Source organism: Macaca nemestrina, chromosome 1, assembly GCF_043159975.1.
Source record: "Macaca nemestrina isolate mMacNem1 chromosome 1, mMacNem.hap1, whole genome shotgun sequence".
Lineage (NCBI taxonomy): Eukaryota > Metazoa > Chordata > Mammalia > Primates > Cercopithecidae > Macaca > Macaca nemestrina.
The window spans coordinates 120,391,424-120,406,360 of NC_092125.1; the positions used below are offsets into that span (position 1 = coordinate 120,391,424).

Consider the following 14,937-nt stretch of genomic DNA (forward strand, 5'->3'; position numbering starts at 1 on the left):
GCCGCGGCCGAGGGCGGGGCAGGGAGGCAGCATGCTAAACCGGGTGCGCTCGGCCGTGGCGCACCTGGTGAGCTCTGGGGGCGCTCCGCCTCCGCGCCCCAAATCCCCGGACCTGCCCAACGCCGCCTCGGCGCCGCCCGCTGCCGCTCCAGAAGCGCCCAGGAGCCCTCCTGCGAAGGCTGGGAGTGGGAGCGCGACGCCCGCGAAGGCTGTTGAGACTCGAGCGAGCTTCTCCAGACCGACCTTTCTGCAGCTGAGCCCCGGGGGGCTGCGACGCGCGGATGACCACGCGGGCCGGGCTGTGCAAAGCCCCCCGGACACGGGCCGCCGCCTGCCCTGGAGCACAGGCTACGCCGAGTGAGCGCCCCCTGGGGCACCCAAACCAGGATGGGACTCCCACCCCTCTCCCCAGCTCTGCATCCCCGGCGCTAGGACGCGTTCCCCACGCCGCGTCCAGGCCAGGAGCTCCCTTTTCCCAGGACCTTTGCTATCCTCTGGTCTTCGTGCCGCACCCCCTCCCAGCCCACTTTCCAGTCTGGCGCAGCCTATGTCACCTTCTTCAGGTCCTTCCCGCTCATTGACTGCCCTCGCTCACGCTGCCTCAGGACCTGTTCTCCCCCAGAGCCCGGAGGGCGGAGGGCCCTGCGAAGGATGAGTTGGCCAGTTCCCAGTGGCGGCCCGGCAGCTTAAAGGCTAAGGGAGAAGGGGTTTCACGAAGGAGCGGGGTTCTTTTTATTAGGGGACATAGCGGTTGGGAAGATTCGCTCACCCGCTTCCCGGCTCCAGCGCCCCAGTTCCCTGTCCCTCTTACCGTAGTTCCCCTCCCCCTCCACGCCCAGAAATAGCCCGCGACACCAGCAGGCCGTCAGCTTCCCCAGGGGCGGGGAACTGGGGAAGCGGGGAGGGGACGCCCGGGGTAGAGGAGGGTCCCATTTAGATGCCTCTCAGCCTGCCAACTCGTGCTAGCCTGGCAAAGAAGCGGACCCCCTGGCCGGACCGGCCGGCTTGCCCCCAGGCTGTGTGTATTTTTAATGCATCTGTCGGGAACGCAGAGCACCGAGGGAGCTGGGGGCGCTGAGTTCGCTGAGGAAGGTGGCTGGTGGCCCATGGACCCACCACCACCTCCCTTAGCCTCCGGTGTGGGAGGAGCTTGTGGGTATGTGGTTTCTGCCCAGTCCAGGTGGGCTTCCACTTCTACTCTATTTCAATTCCTCTTTCCCGATCTGGGCTGGAGAACTTCCTCATTGTCAAGGCAGCAGAAACTTTCGCTGGATGGTTTTAGGATAAGGGTGGGTGTGCCCATGAGGATGAGGTGCTGGGGACAAGGCACTGGCAGAGTTGATAGTGGTTGAGGGTGAGATGTAGGGTGTAGCTAGCAGGGAAATAAAACTTCTGCTACCATCTAGCCCCTCTCCCAGAAGCACCACTAGGAATGCCTTTCATTTTCTTTTTTCTTTTTTGCCAGGGATGGGGGAAGTGAGGCAGGCAGGGGACATAGGGGTTGGCCAGAAGCTCCTGCTGGCCTTTCTGTGAGGTGGTAGGGCCGGCCACCCAAACAGTACTCCTTGCACCTTGCCAGCCCTCCCTTCTCCTCCTCCCTCTGGCCTGGATCCCAGGTGGCTGTGACCTTTCTCAGCTTGGCCAGCAGGCACAGGAGACGGTGTGTGTCTAAGGTGGGGGTTATTCCAGGACCTGGTCTGGTTTCCAACCTGATGTGGTCATTCTGGCCTGGCAGGGTCATCAATGCTGGCAAGAGTCGGCACAATGAGGACCAGGCTTGCTGTGAAGTGGTGTATGTGGAAGGTCGGAGGAGTGTTACAGGGGCACCTAGGGAGCTTAGCCGAGGCCAGGTAAGCCCGGATCCCCTTTCCCAGACTCCAGAGACACAGTGACACCTCTCCCCAGGGACTCAGGCCTCTGGTTTTAAATCTGAGCCATGTGGAAGACCTGACTAAATCACTGGCTTTCTACCTTCTGGCACAGAACCTTTACCTGGCATTCATCAGTTAGATTCCACCATGTAAGCATGCATGTTACTTTCCCACCTAAAATGTAGAGGCTCACATATTTATGGATGATTTAATTGCCACTGCTGAGTTTTGGATCTGTTATCCTCTGAGTTTGGCTTTTTGAGCCTTTGCTTTCTCTTGATACATAGGAAGCCTTATGTGAATAAGTGAATAAACCTAATTTGCCTTCAGTAGCAAATACTGACTTCTCAGATGTTTGTATGGATGCCCAGAGTCTTGTTCTTCTCCTGGCATCACACACACACACACACACACACACACACACACACACACACACACACACAAAACAAACAAACACAACTCACCTCCAACTTTTCCTCCACCAGGGACTCTGCTTCTACTACTGGGGCCTATTTGATGGTCACGCAGGGGGTGGAGCTGCTGAAATGGCCTCACGGCTCCTGCATCGCCATATCCGAGAGCAGCTAAAGGACCTGGTAGAGATACTTCAGGACCCTTCGCCACCACCCCTCTGCCTCCCGACCACCCCGGGGACCCCAGATTCCTCCGATCCCTCTCACTTGCTTGGCCCTCAGTCCTGCTGGTCTTCACAGAAGGAAGTGACCCACGAGAGCCTGGTAGTGGGGGCCATTGAGAATGCCTTCCAGCTCATGGTGAGTGGGTGACCTGGGCCAAGGGTCTGCTAGGCAACCACTCTGGCCAACTCTGTGTGGAAGCCAGGTGGCCTAAGGGGGTTACGCTGAGAACCCACAACACCTTTGAGAGCCTGAGGAGAGCTTGGTTCAGAGGGGAGGGAGAAGGGGCAGTTATACCCCAGTCTTCCCTCCTGTCTTCCAGTGTAGCCTGGCTGGGCCCGTTGATTCCTACAGGTGGAGGGGGTAGGGGGAGGGTGACTGTATGCCTGGAACCTCTCCTTCTACCCACCTCTGACCCTTCCTTGTGTGGCAGGATGAGCAGATGGCCCGGGAGCGGCGTGGCCACCAAGTGGAGGGGGGCTGCTGTGCACTGGTTGTGGTCTACCTGCTAGGCAAGGTGTACGTGGCCAATGCAGGCGATAGCAGGTATGGGGGAGGGGGCTCTGAGAGTGGCTACAGAGGGCCACACTCTCTGGGATGGGGGAATACAGGAGAGTGAGGTGGCAGGGGCTAAAAATCAAGACTGGAGGGAGTCAAGAGGGGTGACAGACATAAGGAGTGGCCTGAAATAGCCATTGGGTGGGGTCGGGGGCAGATATGGGGGTCTGGGTAAGGAATCTGAAAGGTCATTATGGAGAGAGTCTGATCTTTCTGGAATTTTTCATGAATGGGTCTGAAGAGAACCAGGTCCCAATTCCTTTTCTTTCTTTGGGCAGGGCCATCATTGTCCGGAATGGTGAAATCATTCCAATGTCCCGAGAGTTTACCCCGGAGACTGAGCGCCAGCGTCTTCAGCTGCTTGTAAGTAGGAACCAAACTCCCTACCCTCATTCTTTGTCGGGTCTTGTGCCTCCCTGCACCCCATGGACCTGAGAACTCTCACACCCCCACCACAGGCACAGAAAGCACCTTACTGGGAAGGCCGCTGTGTGGACTATGGAGTGCCGGGCTGAGCCGGTGGGAGGCTGCAGTACTGGGTTGATCCAGTGCTCCCACTGTGGCCCCAGCTGAGGCTGGAAGTAGAGACTGAGGTGGGGGAAGGGAACAGCAAAGGCCCCTGAGAGGCAGTACGGCTTAGTGCCTAAACGTAGGTGGCTGTGGAGCTGGAAGCCCAGGATGCATCCTGATCTGAGTGCTTTGCTAATTGTGTGACCTCAGCAATTCCCTCCCTTAACCTCTGTGCATCAATAGTTCCTGCCTTAAGGGCTATTGTGAGGAGTAAATGAGTTAATACTGCTAATATTAGAATAATGTGTGGCACATGGTAAACTCTATTTAAGGGTCTGCTGTAGTTAATGTCATCTATATACCAGCGTGTGCTGTGAGCATAATGACCCCTGGCTCTCTATTCTGATCATCCCTAACTCTAGGGCTTCCTGAAACCAGAGCTGCTAGGCAGTGAATTCACCCACCTTGAGTTCCCCCGCAGAGTTCTGCCCAAGGAGCTGGGGCAGAGGATGTTGTACCGGGACCAGAACATGACCGGCTGGTAACACTTCCCTCAGAGCTGGGGCCCGTTCCCATGGCAACACAACCGGCCCCTCGCCCGCAGCAAGGTGGAAGCTGGAGGCTGGGAGTTGGGAGGATGTGGCCTTTCTAAGGGGTTTGTGTGAGGGTGCGCAGCTCCTAGGGGAGAGGGACTTTGATGCCTGGGTGATGCCTCCTCTACTCCCCCCTCCCCAGGGCCTACAAAAAGATCGAGCTGGAGGATCTCAGGTTTCCTCTGGTCTGTGGGGAGGGCAAAAAGGTAAACTCCATGGTAGAGGTGGGAGAGGGCAGGAGGACCTGTCACAACTTGTCTAGGGAGGTGGAGGTTCTACCTGAGGGTAGGGGTGGAAGGGATCTTTGGTTTCAGAGAATCTGGCAGAGGACTAGAGTGGCACTCCCTCCTCATTTCTTTCAGGCTCGGGTGATGGCCACCATTGGGGTGACCCGAGGCTTGGGAGACCACAATCTTAAGGTCTGCAGTTCCACCCTGCCCATCAAGCCTTTTCTCTCCTGCTTCCCTGAGGTGAGCCATACGGTGGTCCCCCTTAAACCACCTCTTGCCTTCTCTGGGGGTCTCAGGCCAGCTTTCATCTGCAGTCCCTTTATCCCCAGGCTCCCTGTCCAGCAAACCCCACACCTCAATCCTCTCCGCCCTTTTCTCCCACCAGGTACGAGTATATGACCTGACGCAATATGAGCATTGCCCAGATGATGTACTAGTCCTGGGAACAGATGGCCTGTGGGATGTCACTACTGACTATGAGGTGGCTGCCACTGTGGACAGGGTGCTGTCGGCCTATGAGCCCAATGACCATAGCAGGTAGGGGCTGCATGGCATGGTGGTAAGGGGATGGCACTGGTGAAGGAAGGGTCAAAGGGAAGCAATGCTTGGGACCCCACATGTGGGCCTGTGTATCTGTCTTCCCACATACATGTTGGTACATGAATGTGCATGTGTGCTTCTGGCAGGTATACAGCTCTGGCCCAAGCTCTGGTCCTGGGGGCCCGGGGTACCCCCCGGGACCGTGGCTGGCGTCTCCCCAACAACAAGCTGGGTTCCGGGGATGACATCTCTGTCTTCGTCATCCCCCTGGGAGGGCCAGGCAGTTACTCCTGAGGGGCTGAACATCATCCCTCCCACCACCATCCCAGCCTCTCCATACTTACTCTTCTCACAGCCCAAATTCTGAAGTTGTCTCCCTGACCCTTCTTTAGTGGCAGCTTAACTGAAGAAGGGATGCCCGCTATATCCAAAATTATAGCTATTGGCAAATAAACCAGATGGATAAAGGTGTGTGTCTTTATTTGCTTTGACTAGAAACTGAAAGATAAGAAGAAAGCTCTGTGGGGTGGTGGAAAGAGCACCAGAACAGTTCTAGAAATGTGGTATTCCCCAGGTTCTTTATTCCGCCCGCCACTCTTTCCACTCCACGCATTTGCTGTGAGTGTCACTGGCCACTTCTGTGGCTTCACCCATCTGCCCAGACCCTTCCTGAGCTTTAGATCCACACATTCCAGTCATCTCCTGGACAGCCCGCTGGCACTTCAATTCAAATACCTCAAACTAAATTCACCACTGCCCTCCATAACATGTTCCTTCTCCTGGTATATCCCCTCAATGTGCACCAGCTCTGCTGCTCCAGTTAGAAATCCTGGAGTTGGTCACCCTTTGCTTTCATTTCTTTCCCATCAAGGTAATTGATCACTAAGTATTGTTGACTATAGACCTTTAAAAATATTTCTCTACTTGTCTCCACCTCTCTCTGCCTTCAGTCACCACCACCTTTTACTATATTGGCCTCCTACATTTAGTGGCTCCTTACTGCGCCTAGAACAAAATCAACACTCAACTCCTGTGCATGGCATATAAGGACCTTCATGATCCAGCCACTGCTTCCTTCTCCAGCCTCATTTTTCACCACCACCACCACCTTCCTGGGGTTTGCATAACTGTGGGCTTTTAGTAGCTCCAACTTATCCAACATCTACTGCCGGGCATGGTGGTTCACACCTGTAATCCCAACACTTTGGGAGGCAGAGGTGAGAGGACTGCTTAAGCCCAGGAGTTTAAGACCACCCTGGGCAATAGTGAGACCCCATCTCTACAGAAAAATAAAAAAAATAGCTGAATGTAGTGGTGAGTGCCTGTGGGAAGCAGTTAAGCATCCAAGGAAATTAAGAGTATTGCTTATAGTAGAAAAGAATAAAGATCTCAAATCAGTGATCTGTTTCCACCTTAAGAGGCTAGAAAAAGAACAGCAAATTAAACCCAAAGTAAGCTAAGGGAAGCAAAAATAAAGATGAGCAAAATAATTAGAAAAGGCCTGTCACCAGCCTGGGCAATATAGCAAGACCCCATCTGTACAAAAAATACAAAAATTAGGTGTGGTGGTACACGCCTCTAGTCCCAGCTACTGGGGAAGCTGAAGTGGGAGAATCACTTGAGCCCAGAAAGTTGAGGCTGCAGTGAGCTGAGATTTTGCCCTGCACACTTGGACAACAGAGATCTTGTCTCAAAAAAAAAAAAAAAAAAAGGCCGGGCGCGGTGGCTCAAGCCTTTAATCCCAGCACTTTGGGAGGCCGAGACGGGCGGATCACGAGGTCAGGAGATCGAGACCATCCTGGCTAACATAGTGAAACCCCGTCTCTACTAAAAAATACAAAAAACTAGCCGGGCAAGGTGGCGGGCACCTGTAGTCCCAGCTACTTGGGAGGCTGAGGCAGGAGAATGGCGTAAACCCGGAAGGCGGAGCTTGCAGCGAGCTGAGATCCGGCCACTGCACTCCAGCCTGGGCGACAGAGCGAGACTCCGTCTCAAAAAAAAAAAAAAAGAAAAAATTAAAATTTTTTAATTAAAGAAATCTACACATCACCTTATCTTGAAAACTTCACCTGCTGTTCAGGACTGAGTATCCCACAGCCACACAGGCCCACACTACAGCAATGACCTCCTGTATTATAACTGTCTACATTAGGAGTCAGTAGGGAGTAGCAATTAAGAACAGGGGCTCTAGAGTTCAGTTGTTTGGGTTCTAGTGTCAGACCCAGCACTAGCTTTGTAACCTCTCTGAACCTCAATTTGCTTCTCAGTAGAATGAAGATAGCTACCTAATGAGATTTTTGTAGTTAATGTATGTGGACCCAGGTCCATGTAATATGGATTCAATAAATGTTAGCCATCTTGAAATTGTCTGCATTCCTCATTTAGACTCTTAAGTTGTTTGAAGGCAGAAATGGATCTTCCAAACATAGCTCTCAGTTCACCCTCAAGAAATGTTTACTGAGCCAGTTAAGAGGCCTGGGGCCAAACTGCTGCGGACCTCAGTTTTCACATTTGTCAAATGTCTGGATTGCACTTCAGATAAAGTCTGTATGACTCCTAACATTCATTCATTCATCAAATATTTGTTGGCAACCTATTACGTGCCACTCACTGTGCTAGACAACGGGGGAAGGGACAGGCTGGAGGAGCCTGGGAAGTAGCAGGGCCAGACCACCAGTTTGGAGCCAGACAGGCCCGGCTGTGTGAATTCTTGCTGTCACAAGTCAAAAACATTTGTGTAAGCCACTTGATTTCTCTGAGCCTCAGCTTCCCTATGGGCAAAAAGGGATGGGTATATTTTCCCCAAAGATCTGTGATGAATATTGAAAGGGTTAAGCTGTGTAGTGTCCCAAGCACAAGCCAATGAAATGTTGGTGGACGTCCTCATTCTACTCCCACCTCCTCAGCTTCCTTACAGGAAAAGGAGATACGCGTGTAGGTAAGTATCCTATACACCAAGTCAGAACTAGAAGTGGGAACAGAATTCCCAGCTGGGATCCGGAAGCATTTCTAGGAGCACCCTTTGAGGAGTAGGTAGGAATTGGACTCCTGGAAATTCCAGGCCCAGGGAGGAAAGCGAATTTTGAGGAGGAACGCTGGTCTGGGTCTGAACGGCTCTGAGAGGTCTTCAAGTTTGGGGGATGACGTTGGGCTGTACGATCCTAGGAACAAGAGAGTGGACATCTCCCCCAACCAACACACCCACGCCGGGCCCTGGGACGTGCCGGGGGCTGCCCTTTCCCAGTCCCGCCTCCGGAGAGGTCCCAGGTGCAGCAAGAGCGGGTGGCTGCTTGGCCACAGGAGGGCAGCAGCGGCCCTTCCTGACCCCACCCCGAGCACTCTTAACTTTCCCGACGCCGGTCCTCCCCTAGGGGCTGGAAGGTTGGGCAGAGTGAGTTCACTCAGGTAGTGCTGGCCCCGCTCGCCCGGCTCCTCCGCAGTCCCGGAATAACCCCGTGGCCCTCCCCTACCTGGCGGAGTGGACGCCCCCGGCCCCAGGCCTGCGGACCAGGGAAGCAGCGGCCGCCCTGCGCGGGGCCGGGGCGGGCCGAGCCAAGGGCCGCCCCCAGCCGACCCTCCCCCTGCCGGGCCCGCCCTCCCCGCCGCGGAGCTGGAGGAGGGCGGGGCGGGGCCCTGGGGTCAGTCTGAGCCTCAGGCACCGGCCGCGCAGCTGGAGGCGGCGGAACCGAAGGTACCCTGGGCCGGGGCTGCGGGCAGCGGGGCGTCTTGGGAACTCGTCCCCGGGAGAGCACTTTGCCTTCCTCTCTGGGCTGGAGATCGAGGCCCGTGCAGGGAGGGGGCTTCGGCCTGGGCTTGGACCCCGTTCCCTCCCTGCGGAGTCGGCATCCGGGCTGGGCGGGGGTCGGCCGCGTCGGCACCTCCCCGGGCTGCAGCGAGGGGGCCCGGACTTGCTGGCAGGGGCTCTCGCCTCCTGAGGTCCGAGTCGGAGCCCCTTCCCCTCTCCTTCCAGCTTCCTGGAACCTGCCCCGCCGGGTGAGGGGCGAGGGAGCCTCAACTCAGACGCTCCAGCCCCCAGGGCGGGCGGCCGCAGGGGACCTAGAGTGGGATGGGGTGGGAATTCCTCCAGGCCAGGAGGGAGGCATGGCGGGAATAGGGGCGGGATGTGACCATTGGGACCTGCCACTGTTCGGCAGGGTCTGGACGCCGCCCTAGACGGTTCCTGGAGCCCGCTTGTGTTGAGGATAAGGGAGATGGGGAAGGATCCAACTCTGTGGGGGGGGTGTGTGTGTGTGTGTGTGTGGGTGTGGGTGTGGGTGTGTGTGTGTGTGTGTGTGTGTGTGTGTGTTTAGACAGAGAGAAAATGAGAATGAGAATCCTTCTCCTTCTTCATACTCGAACCAACAAAGAGTATCCTGGGGTTTGGGGCTGGGATCCTGAGGCCGAGTCCCACCCTCACTCTGGTTTTAAAGTTGAGAATAGGTATCTCCTGGTATCTCCAGAACGGATTCCTTCCCTAGGTGTAGGGTGGGTCAGCAAAGTCAACCGGCCGCTCTGGATCATCTGGGAATTCAAGAGAGCGGTTGGAGAGAGATCTGGTGTATCCACACTGTCTTGTCTTGGGGAAGGCCCCAGAAGTTCCAGGCTCCATTCCAGGACCTGTGTGGGGCTCAGTTGCCCCTCTTAAGGGGTCAGTGGGACAGTCCCTCTGGGGCTGCCTCCCATAGGGAGTTATCCATGCCATCTTGGCCTTGGGCCTAGTGTCCTGGCCTGGCCTGGGCTGCCTGCTGTTCCGGCCCAACCATAGCCTGGAGGGAAGGTCTTCTAATTGAGCTGGAGGCTCCAGGTCCCTTAACGCATGCCTCAACCCCGGGCTTCTGTCCTCTGCCTCCTACCACTCTGGTGCCATCTGAATTACCCTGCTGGGGGGACAGCAGTGACATACTCATGCCTAAGTGACTGGCTTTCACCCCAGTAGTGATTGCCCTCCATCAACACTGCCCACCCCAGGTTGGGGCTACCCCAGCCCATCTTTACAAAACAGGGCAAGGTGAACTAATGGAGTGGGTGGAGGAGTTGGAAGAAATCCTAGCGTCAGTCACCTGGATAGAATTCCCAAGGAACCCTCTTTTTGGAGGGTGGTTTCCATTTCTGGAGGCTATCTGCCGGCAGGGTGAAAGCCTTCTTGCTTGTCTTCTGGGGAATCAGAGAGAGTCCATTTTCTGGTGGGAAGAGTGTGGCTGTGTACTTTGAACTCCTGTAAATTCTCTGACTCACGTCCACAAAACTGACAGTTTTGTGAATGTGTGTGGAGGCAAGGGAAGGGCCACCTAGGATCTGCTGTTGAAGGGAACAGGCCTGGGGCTGGAGGATTCGTTTCCTAAAGGGCAGTGTGAGGTGGTGGCGGGGTGTGGGGAGTAGAGGCCTTCAGTCAGCCCAGTTTGACAGGATGTGGGACTGAGAGAAAAAGCTAGGTTTGAAGCCGAGATCAGGTTACCGTCGCTTTCTTAACTGCTCCCTGCCTGGTTGGTGCTGGGACTGGCCCTCATTTGTCTCTTCTTTTGGGACTCCTCCCAACCCAGACTCTAGCCCCCTCCCCCTTCCCAACAGCCTTGACTTCATCTCAGCTCCAGAGCCCGCCCTCTCTTCCTGCAGCCTGGGAACTTCAGCCGGCTGGAGGTCGGTTCCCCTCCCCAGGGAAGGAGGAAGTGAGGGAAGCTGCGAAGGTGTGATGAACTGTGCAGATGCTCGCCGTGTGTGCTGGGGGTGGGGGACACTTGGAAGCCCGGGAAGCTGACTCCTTGCCCTGAGTCACAGGGAGGGGTGGGCAGGGCCTGTGGGTGAGCTGGACCAAGGGAGGAAGGGACTGTTCCAGAGTGGGTGGAGGTGATTCCCTGGTGGATTCTTCTCAGTCACTGTGCTGTGGTGGATGTGTGGCTCCCTACAGTGTGGTCATTGTCCCCTGCCAGGGGCTGAGTGACCCAGTGTTGCTGGCAGGCCCAGGAGGAAGGGGGGAGGAAGGCAGCCTGCCCAAACTCGAGCTGTGGGCACTGCTGGGACTGAGCCTCCTTTGTATGACTTGGGGCTTTGGGGACCGGGTGGGGTGGACCAGGGAAGCTGGCTGGCTGCTGCCCCTGTCCTCTGGGTTTCCCTGCTTCTGCTCTCCTTCCTACCGCTGAGGTGACATGTCGAAGAGGCACGGCTTTGAGTCACACAGTCCTGCTATGGATGCTATCCCTGCCGCTTATAAGCCACAGCTCTGAATCTGTCTTAACCTCATTGAGCCTTAGTTTCCTAGTTTGTCAAAATGGAAAGTACACCATCTACCTCCCAGGCATCTGGGGACCAAAGGAGATAATTCCTGCCAAAATGCCCGACAGAGTGCCTGGCACCTAGGGACTCTGTAACTATTCTTCCTTTACCCACCTACCACCTGGTAACTGGTTCTGCTACTCTGGTCCTAGAGAGGGACTCCTTATTTGTGACTGGACAGGTATGACTTGTGCTGAGGGACAATCTGTTCTAGATTGGACCTTAGAGATTATTAAACTGTAAATGCATCAAAATCCTGGTAACCAATGAAGTCTGACTTGAAACCCTGATGTGTGAAGTAGATAGAAGCTTGCTCCCTGGACGTCCCGCATCCCTGAGCAGCTCTTTAGCTACCTGGAGTCCCCAAGTTGGCAAGTGGATTAGACTGAAACTCATGTTTTCCAGCTCCCAAGTGGGGTCATCATCCACCTCCCACCACTGTATTCTAACCCATCGAGGGAGACCTATCCCTGACCCAGAGATTAGGAATTTCGAGCTCTGTTGTTGCACAATTGGTGTTTGGCCAGAAGATGCCTGAGCAAGCCCCCTGTCCCTTTGCTAGAGGCCTCGGTTTCCAGGAAGGTTTGAGGGCCCTAGAGAAGTGTTTTTGGACTTTAATGGCTTTTCCTCAAATCCTCAATACCTCTTTCCTGGCAGCCCCACCATGGCTGCAATCCGAAAGAAGCTGGTGATCGTTGGGGATGGTGCCTGTGGGAAGACCTGCCTCCTCATCGTCTTCAGCAAGGATCAGTTTCCGGAGGTCTACGTCCCTACTGTCTTTGAGAACTATATTGCGGATATTGAGGTGGACGGCAAGCAGGTGAAGGCAGAGATGCCCTTCCCACCCGACCCTGATCCCCGCCCCCAGTCACTGAATGACCTAGTATGTCCTTCCCCACTCCTACCCCTGTCCTTGTGTCATTCTCCCTGCTGGAACCAGTAAAAGTTAGGAAGTATATCTGCAGTCTTAAAAAACCTGGATATACTTTCTGGTTCTCCCACAGACTGGCTCTGTAACCTGGGCCGAGTCCCTTTGCCTCTGGGTTTAAGCTCCCCCACCTGCAAAATGGGGATGATGGTAAGACCTCCCTCAAAGGGTTGTCGTGAGAATTAACCAAAATAATGGTGCTCACAGTGGCAACTCAAGGGTCAAACACGTGTCTTAGCTTTCTTTAACAAACTGACCTAATTTATGTTGTGGGACAGTGATTAATACAATGCCTGGCACATAGCAGGTACTCAATAAAGAAGTTCAGTGAGCCCAAAGAACAGTGGTTTCAGAGGACCTTTGGGTGGCAGGGTTGGGGCCCTCAGGCCAGCTACTCACTGGCCTTGTGTGTCAGGTGGAGCTGGCTCTGTGGGACACAGCAGGGCAGGAAGACTATGATCGACTGCGGCCTCTCTCCTACCCGGACACTGACGTCATTCTCATGTGCTTCTCCATCGACAGCCCCGACAGCCTGGGTGAGGAGATTGGAGGGAGGGGACTGAGAACCCCTCGGAATCAGCCAGAGGTGTCGTGCCTTGGCCTGTCTTCAGTCATCTTCAGAGATGGGGGGTGGGGATGCAGGGGAGCACTCAGGCCCTGCTGGTCTCCTTTACTGTGGTAACTGGCCCTCTGAAGGCATACTGCTCTTGAGGTTTTGAGCTGTGAAAGGGACCATCATGCTGAATGGCTTCTAAGATTCTGCTGTGGGAAGATGAGGGCCCCCCAGGGGAGCTTTCTAGCTTAAGTGGAGGCACCGACACCTGTTGGGGCATGTCTGCACAGAAAACATTCCTGAGAAGTGGACCCCAGAGGTGAAGCACTTCTGCCCCAACGTGCCCATCATCCTGGTGGGGAATAAGAAGGACCTGAGGCAAGATGAGCACACCAGGAGAGAGCTGGCCAAGATGAAGCAGGTGGGTGCGGCTGCCAGGCTGGAGCCCCTGGGGAAGAAGGCACCCTCTGAGGGGTTGCAGACGGGCAAAGGGAGCTTCTTTCCAGCTACTGCCATGTGTTAGGGGAGATGGTAATATCTCCTGGTGAGGGAGGACCCGTAGGGTTGTGTCTGATGAGGCATCAGAGAATGAAGTGACTTGTCCAAAGTCACTTGGCATTTTTATTTATTCCAGTTAATTGTCCATTCTGTTTAGAATTGGGACTATTAAGATGATTAAGAAAATCTGCCCTCGGGGAGACAGCTTATGTTCGGGTACCCAGGCTGTGCCATCACAGTGCCCCTGGGGGAGGTGTAGGGTGATGTGGATGTGGGAACGAGGGCAGGCATTGTGTAAATGGCTGGAAGAAGGGATGAGAGAGCTGGCTTATTCAGGGACCTAAGTGGCTCTCTAGCCAGAGCACTAGAGTTCATTAGAGAAAGCTGTCAGGGTAAGAAATGCAGATAATTAAGGCAAAGTTTCAAAGTGGGGAGATGTTAGGTCTGTGTGTTAGAAAAATAATTCTGACTGGAAGAGTGAGGATGGAGGCAGAGCAGTCAGGAGGTGGGAGGCGCTCATTCAGACAAGAGAACTGGGGGCTGTGTGTGGGAGGAGGTGGGGCTGAATGGGAATGGAGGGAGGGACCGGAGGGATTTTTGGATCCCTGGCCCAGAAGCTGCCCAGGGTAGCTGGGGCCTGGGTGCTTTTTTTGGGTCAGGACTGGAGGAGGCGGCATTTGTTCCAGCTGCTACACTTATGGGTGAGGCAGGAGAGGTTCATGTAGTCACCAGCTTCCTTTGACCCCTCATCTTCTGTCTTCTCAGGAGCCCGTTAGGTCTGAGGAAGGCCGGGACATGGCGAACCGGATCAGCGCCTTTGGCTACCTTGAGTGCTCAGCCAAGACCAAGGAGGGAGTGCGGGAGGTGTTTGAGATGGCCACTCGGGCTGGCCTCCAGGTCCGCAAGAACAAGCGCCGGAGGGGCTGTCCCATTATCTGAGATCCCCAAGGCCTTTCCAAACATGCCCCCTCCCTTCAACAGGGGTACAGAAATTATCCCCCTACAACCCCAGCCTCCTTAGGGCTCCATGCTGAAGGCTCCCCTTTTCCGTTCCCTCCTGCCCAGGACTGCATTGAGGTTTCCTAGCCCTGAGGTGGTGGGGTGGTGCGGGCCCTCCCTCCCAGTGCTCTGGGAACCAGGCCTATGCCCTGCCCTTCCTCGGGGCCCCTGGGGCTCTTGCCCCTTTGACCTTTCCCAAAGGATGGTCACACACCAGCACTTTATACACTTCTGGCTCACAGGAAAGTAGGGGACCCAGAGTCCCAGGCCCCTGGAGTTGTTTTTGGCAGGGGCCTTGTCTCTCACTGCATTTGGTCAGGGGGGCATGAATAAAGGCTACAGGCTCCAACGTGTGTGGCAGCTTCTGGTCTTTCCCTCTGGGTGCTTAGTGTCCCATCTCTTTTCATGTCCAAGTTGCTTGCCAGCCTGGCCCCCTGTCTACAAGGCAGGCCAGCGGCCGGCAGGGTGGAGTCTTAGAGCAAAGGATGAGGTCATGCCTGGCTCTGGGCCAAGGAGGCGGGTGAAGGGAGTGGTCTGTAGCAGGGGGCTAAACTTAGAAACCTGTGGGTGGCTTCCCTGCCACCTCCCACTGGGTTTCCTCTCCAGCTGGGAGGGGGTGTGTCCCAGAGCAGGGCTGAAAGTCCCACCCTTCCCTACTGGGTCAACTTGGGGGCTCAGGAAGCTGGGGCCAGGCAGAGGAGACATTATCAAGGCTTTTGCATAGAACAAGATTTTGTTTTCAGAGTTTTCTT

General features: G+C 55.3%; 1 protein-coding gene across 5 annotated transcripts; it reads left to right on the forward strand.

Moving 5' to 3' along the window:
* Positions 1–12: 12 nt before the first annotated feature.
* LOC105479179 (ras homolog family member C) lies at positions 13–14,534 on the forward strand. Of its 5 annotated transcripts, XM_011737033.2 has the most exons (14): positions 13–357; positions 1,736–1,850; positions 2,357–2,467; positions 2,585–2,644; positions 2,940–3,052; positions 3,343–3,427; positions 3,997–4,115; positions 4,310–4,373; positions 4,530–4,637; positions 4,783–4,934; positions 11,865–12,027; positions 12,551–12,671; positions 12,979–13,109; positions 13,952–14,534. In XM_011737033.2, the coding sequence occupies exons 1-14, from the start codon at positions 32–34 to the stop codon at positions 14,123–14,125; spliced, it is 1,842 nt and encodes a 613-aa protein (XP_011735335.1). In that variant the 5' UTR covers positions 13–31; the 3' UTR covers positions 14,126–14,534. The 5 variants fall into 5 exon arrangements, with proteins under 5 accessions (XP_011735335.1, XP_011735334.1, XP_011735337.1 ...); XM_011737032.2 differs by having other exon boundaries at positions 2,357–2,644; XM_011737035.2 differs by lacking the exons at positions 11,865–12,027; positions 12,551–12,671; positions 12,979–13,109; positions 13,952–14,534 and adding an exon at positions 5,084–5,415 and having other exon boundaries at positions 2,357–2,644.
* The last annotated feature ends 403 nt before the right edge of the window (positions 14,535–14,937 follow it).

Bases quoted from the DNA above. Each gene is read 5' to 3' on its own strand.
- LOC105479179 (XM_011737032.2), top strand. From the start codon at position 32: ATGCTAAACCGGGTGCGCTCGGCCGTGGCGCACCTGGTGAGCTCTGGG. The intron at 4,374-4,529 runs GTAAACTCCATG...CATTTCTTTCAG, and splicing joins TCTGTGGGGAGGGCAAAAAG to GCTCGGGTGATGGCCACCAT. The intron at 13,110-13,951 runs GTGGGTGCGGCT...CTGTCTTCTCAG, and splicing joins AGCTGGCCAAGATGAAGCAG to GAGCCCGTTAGGTCTGAGGA.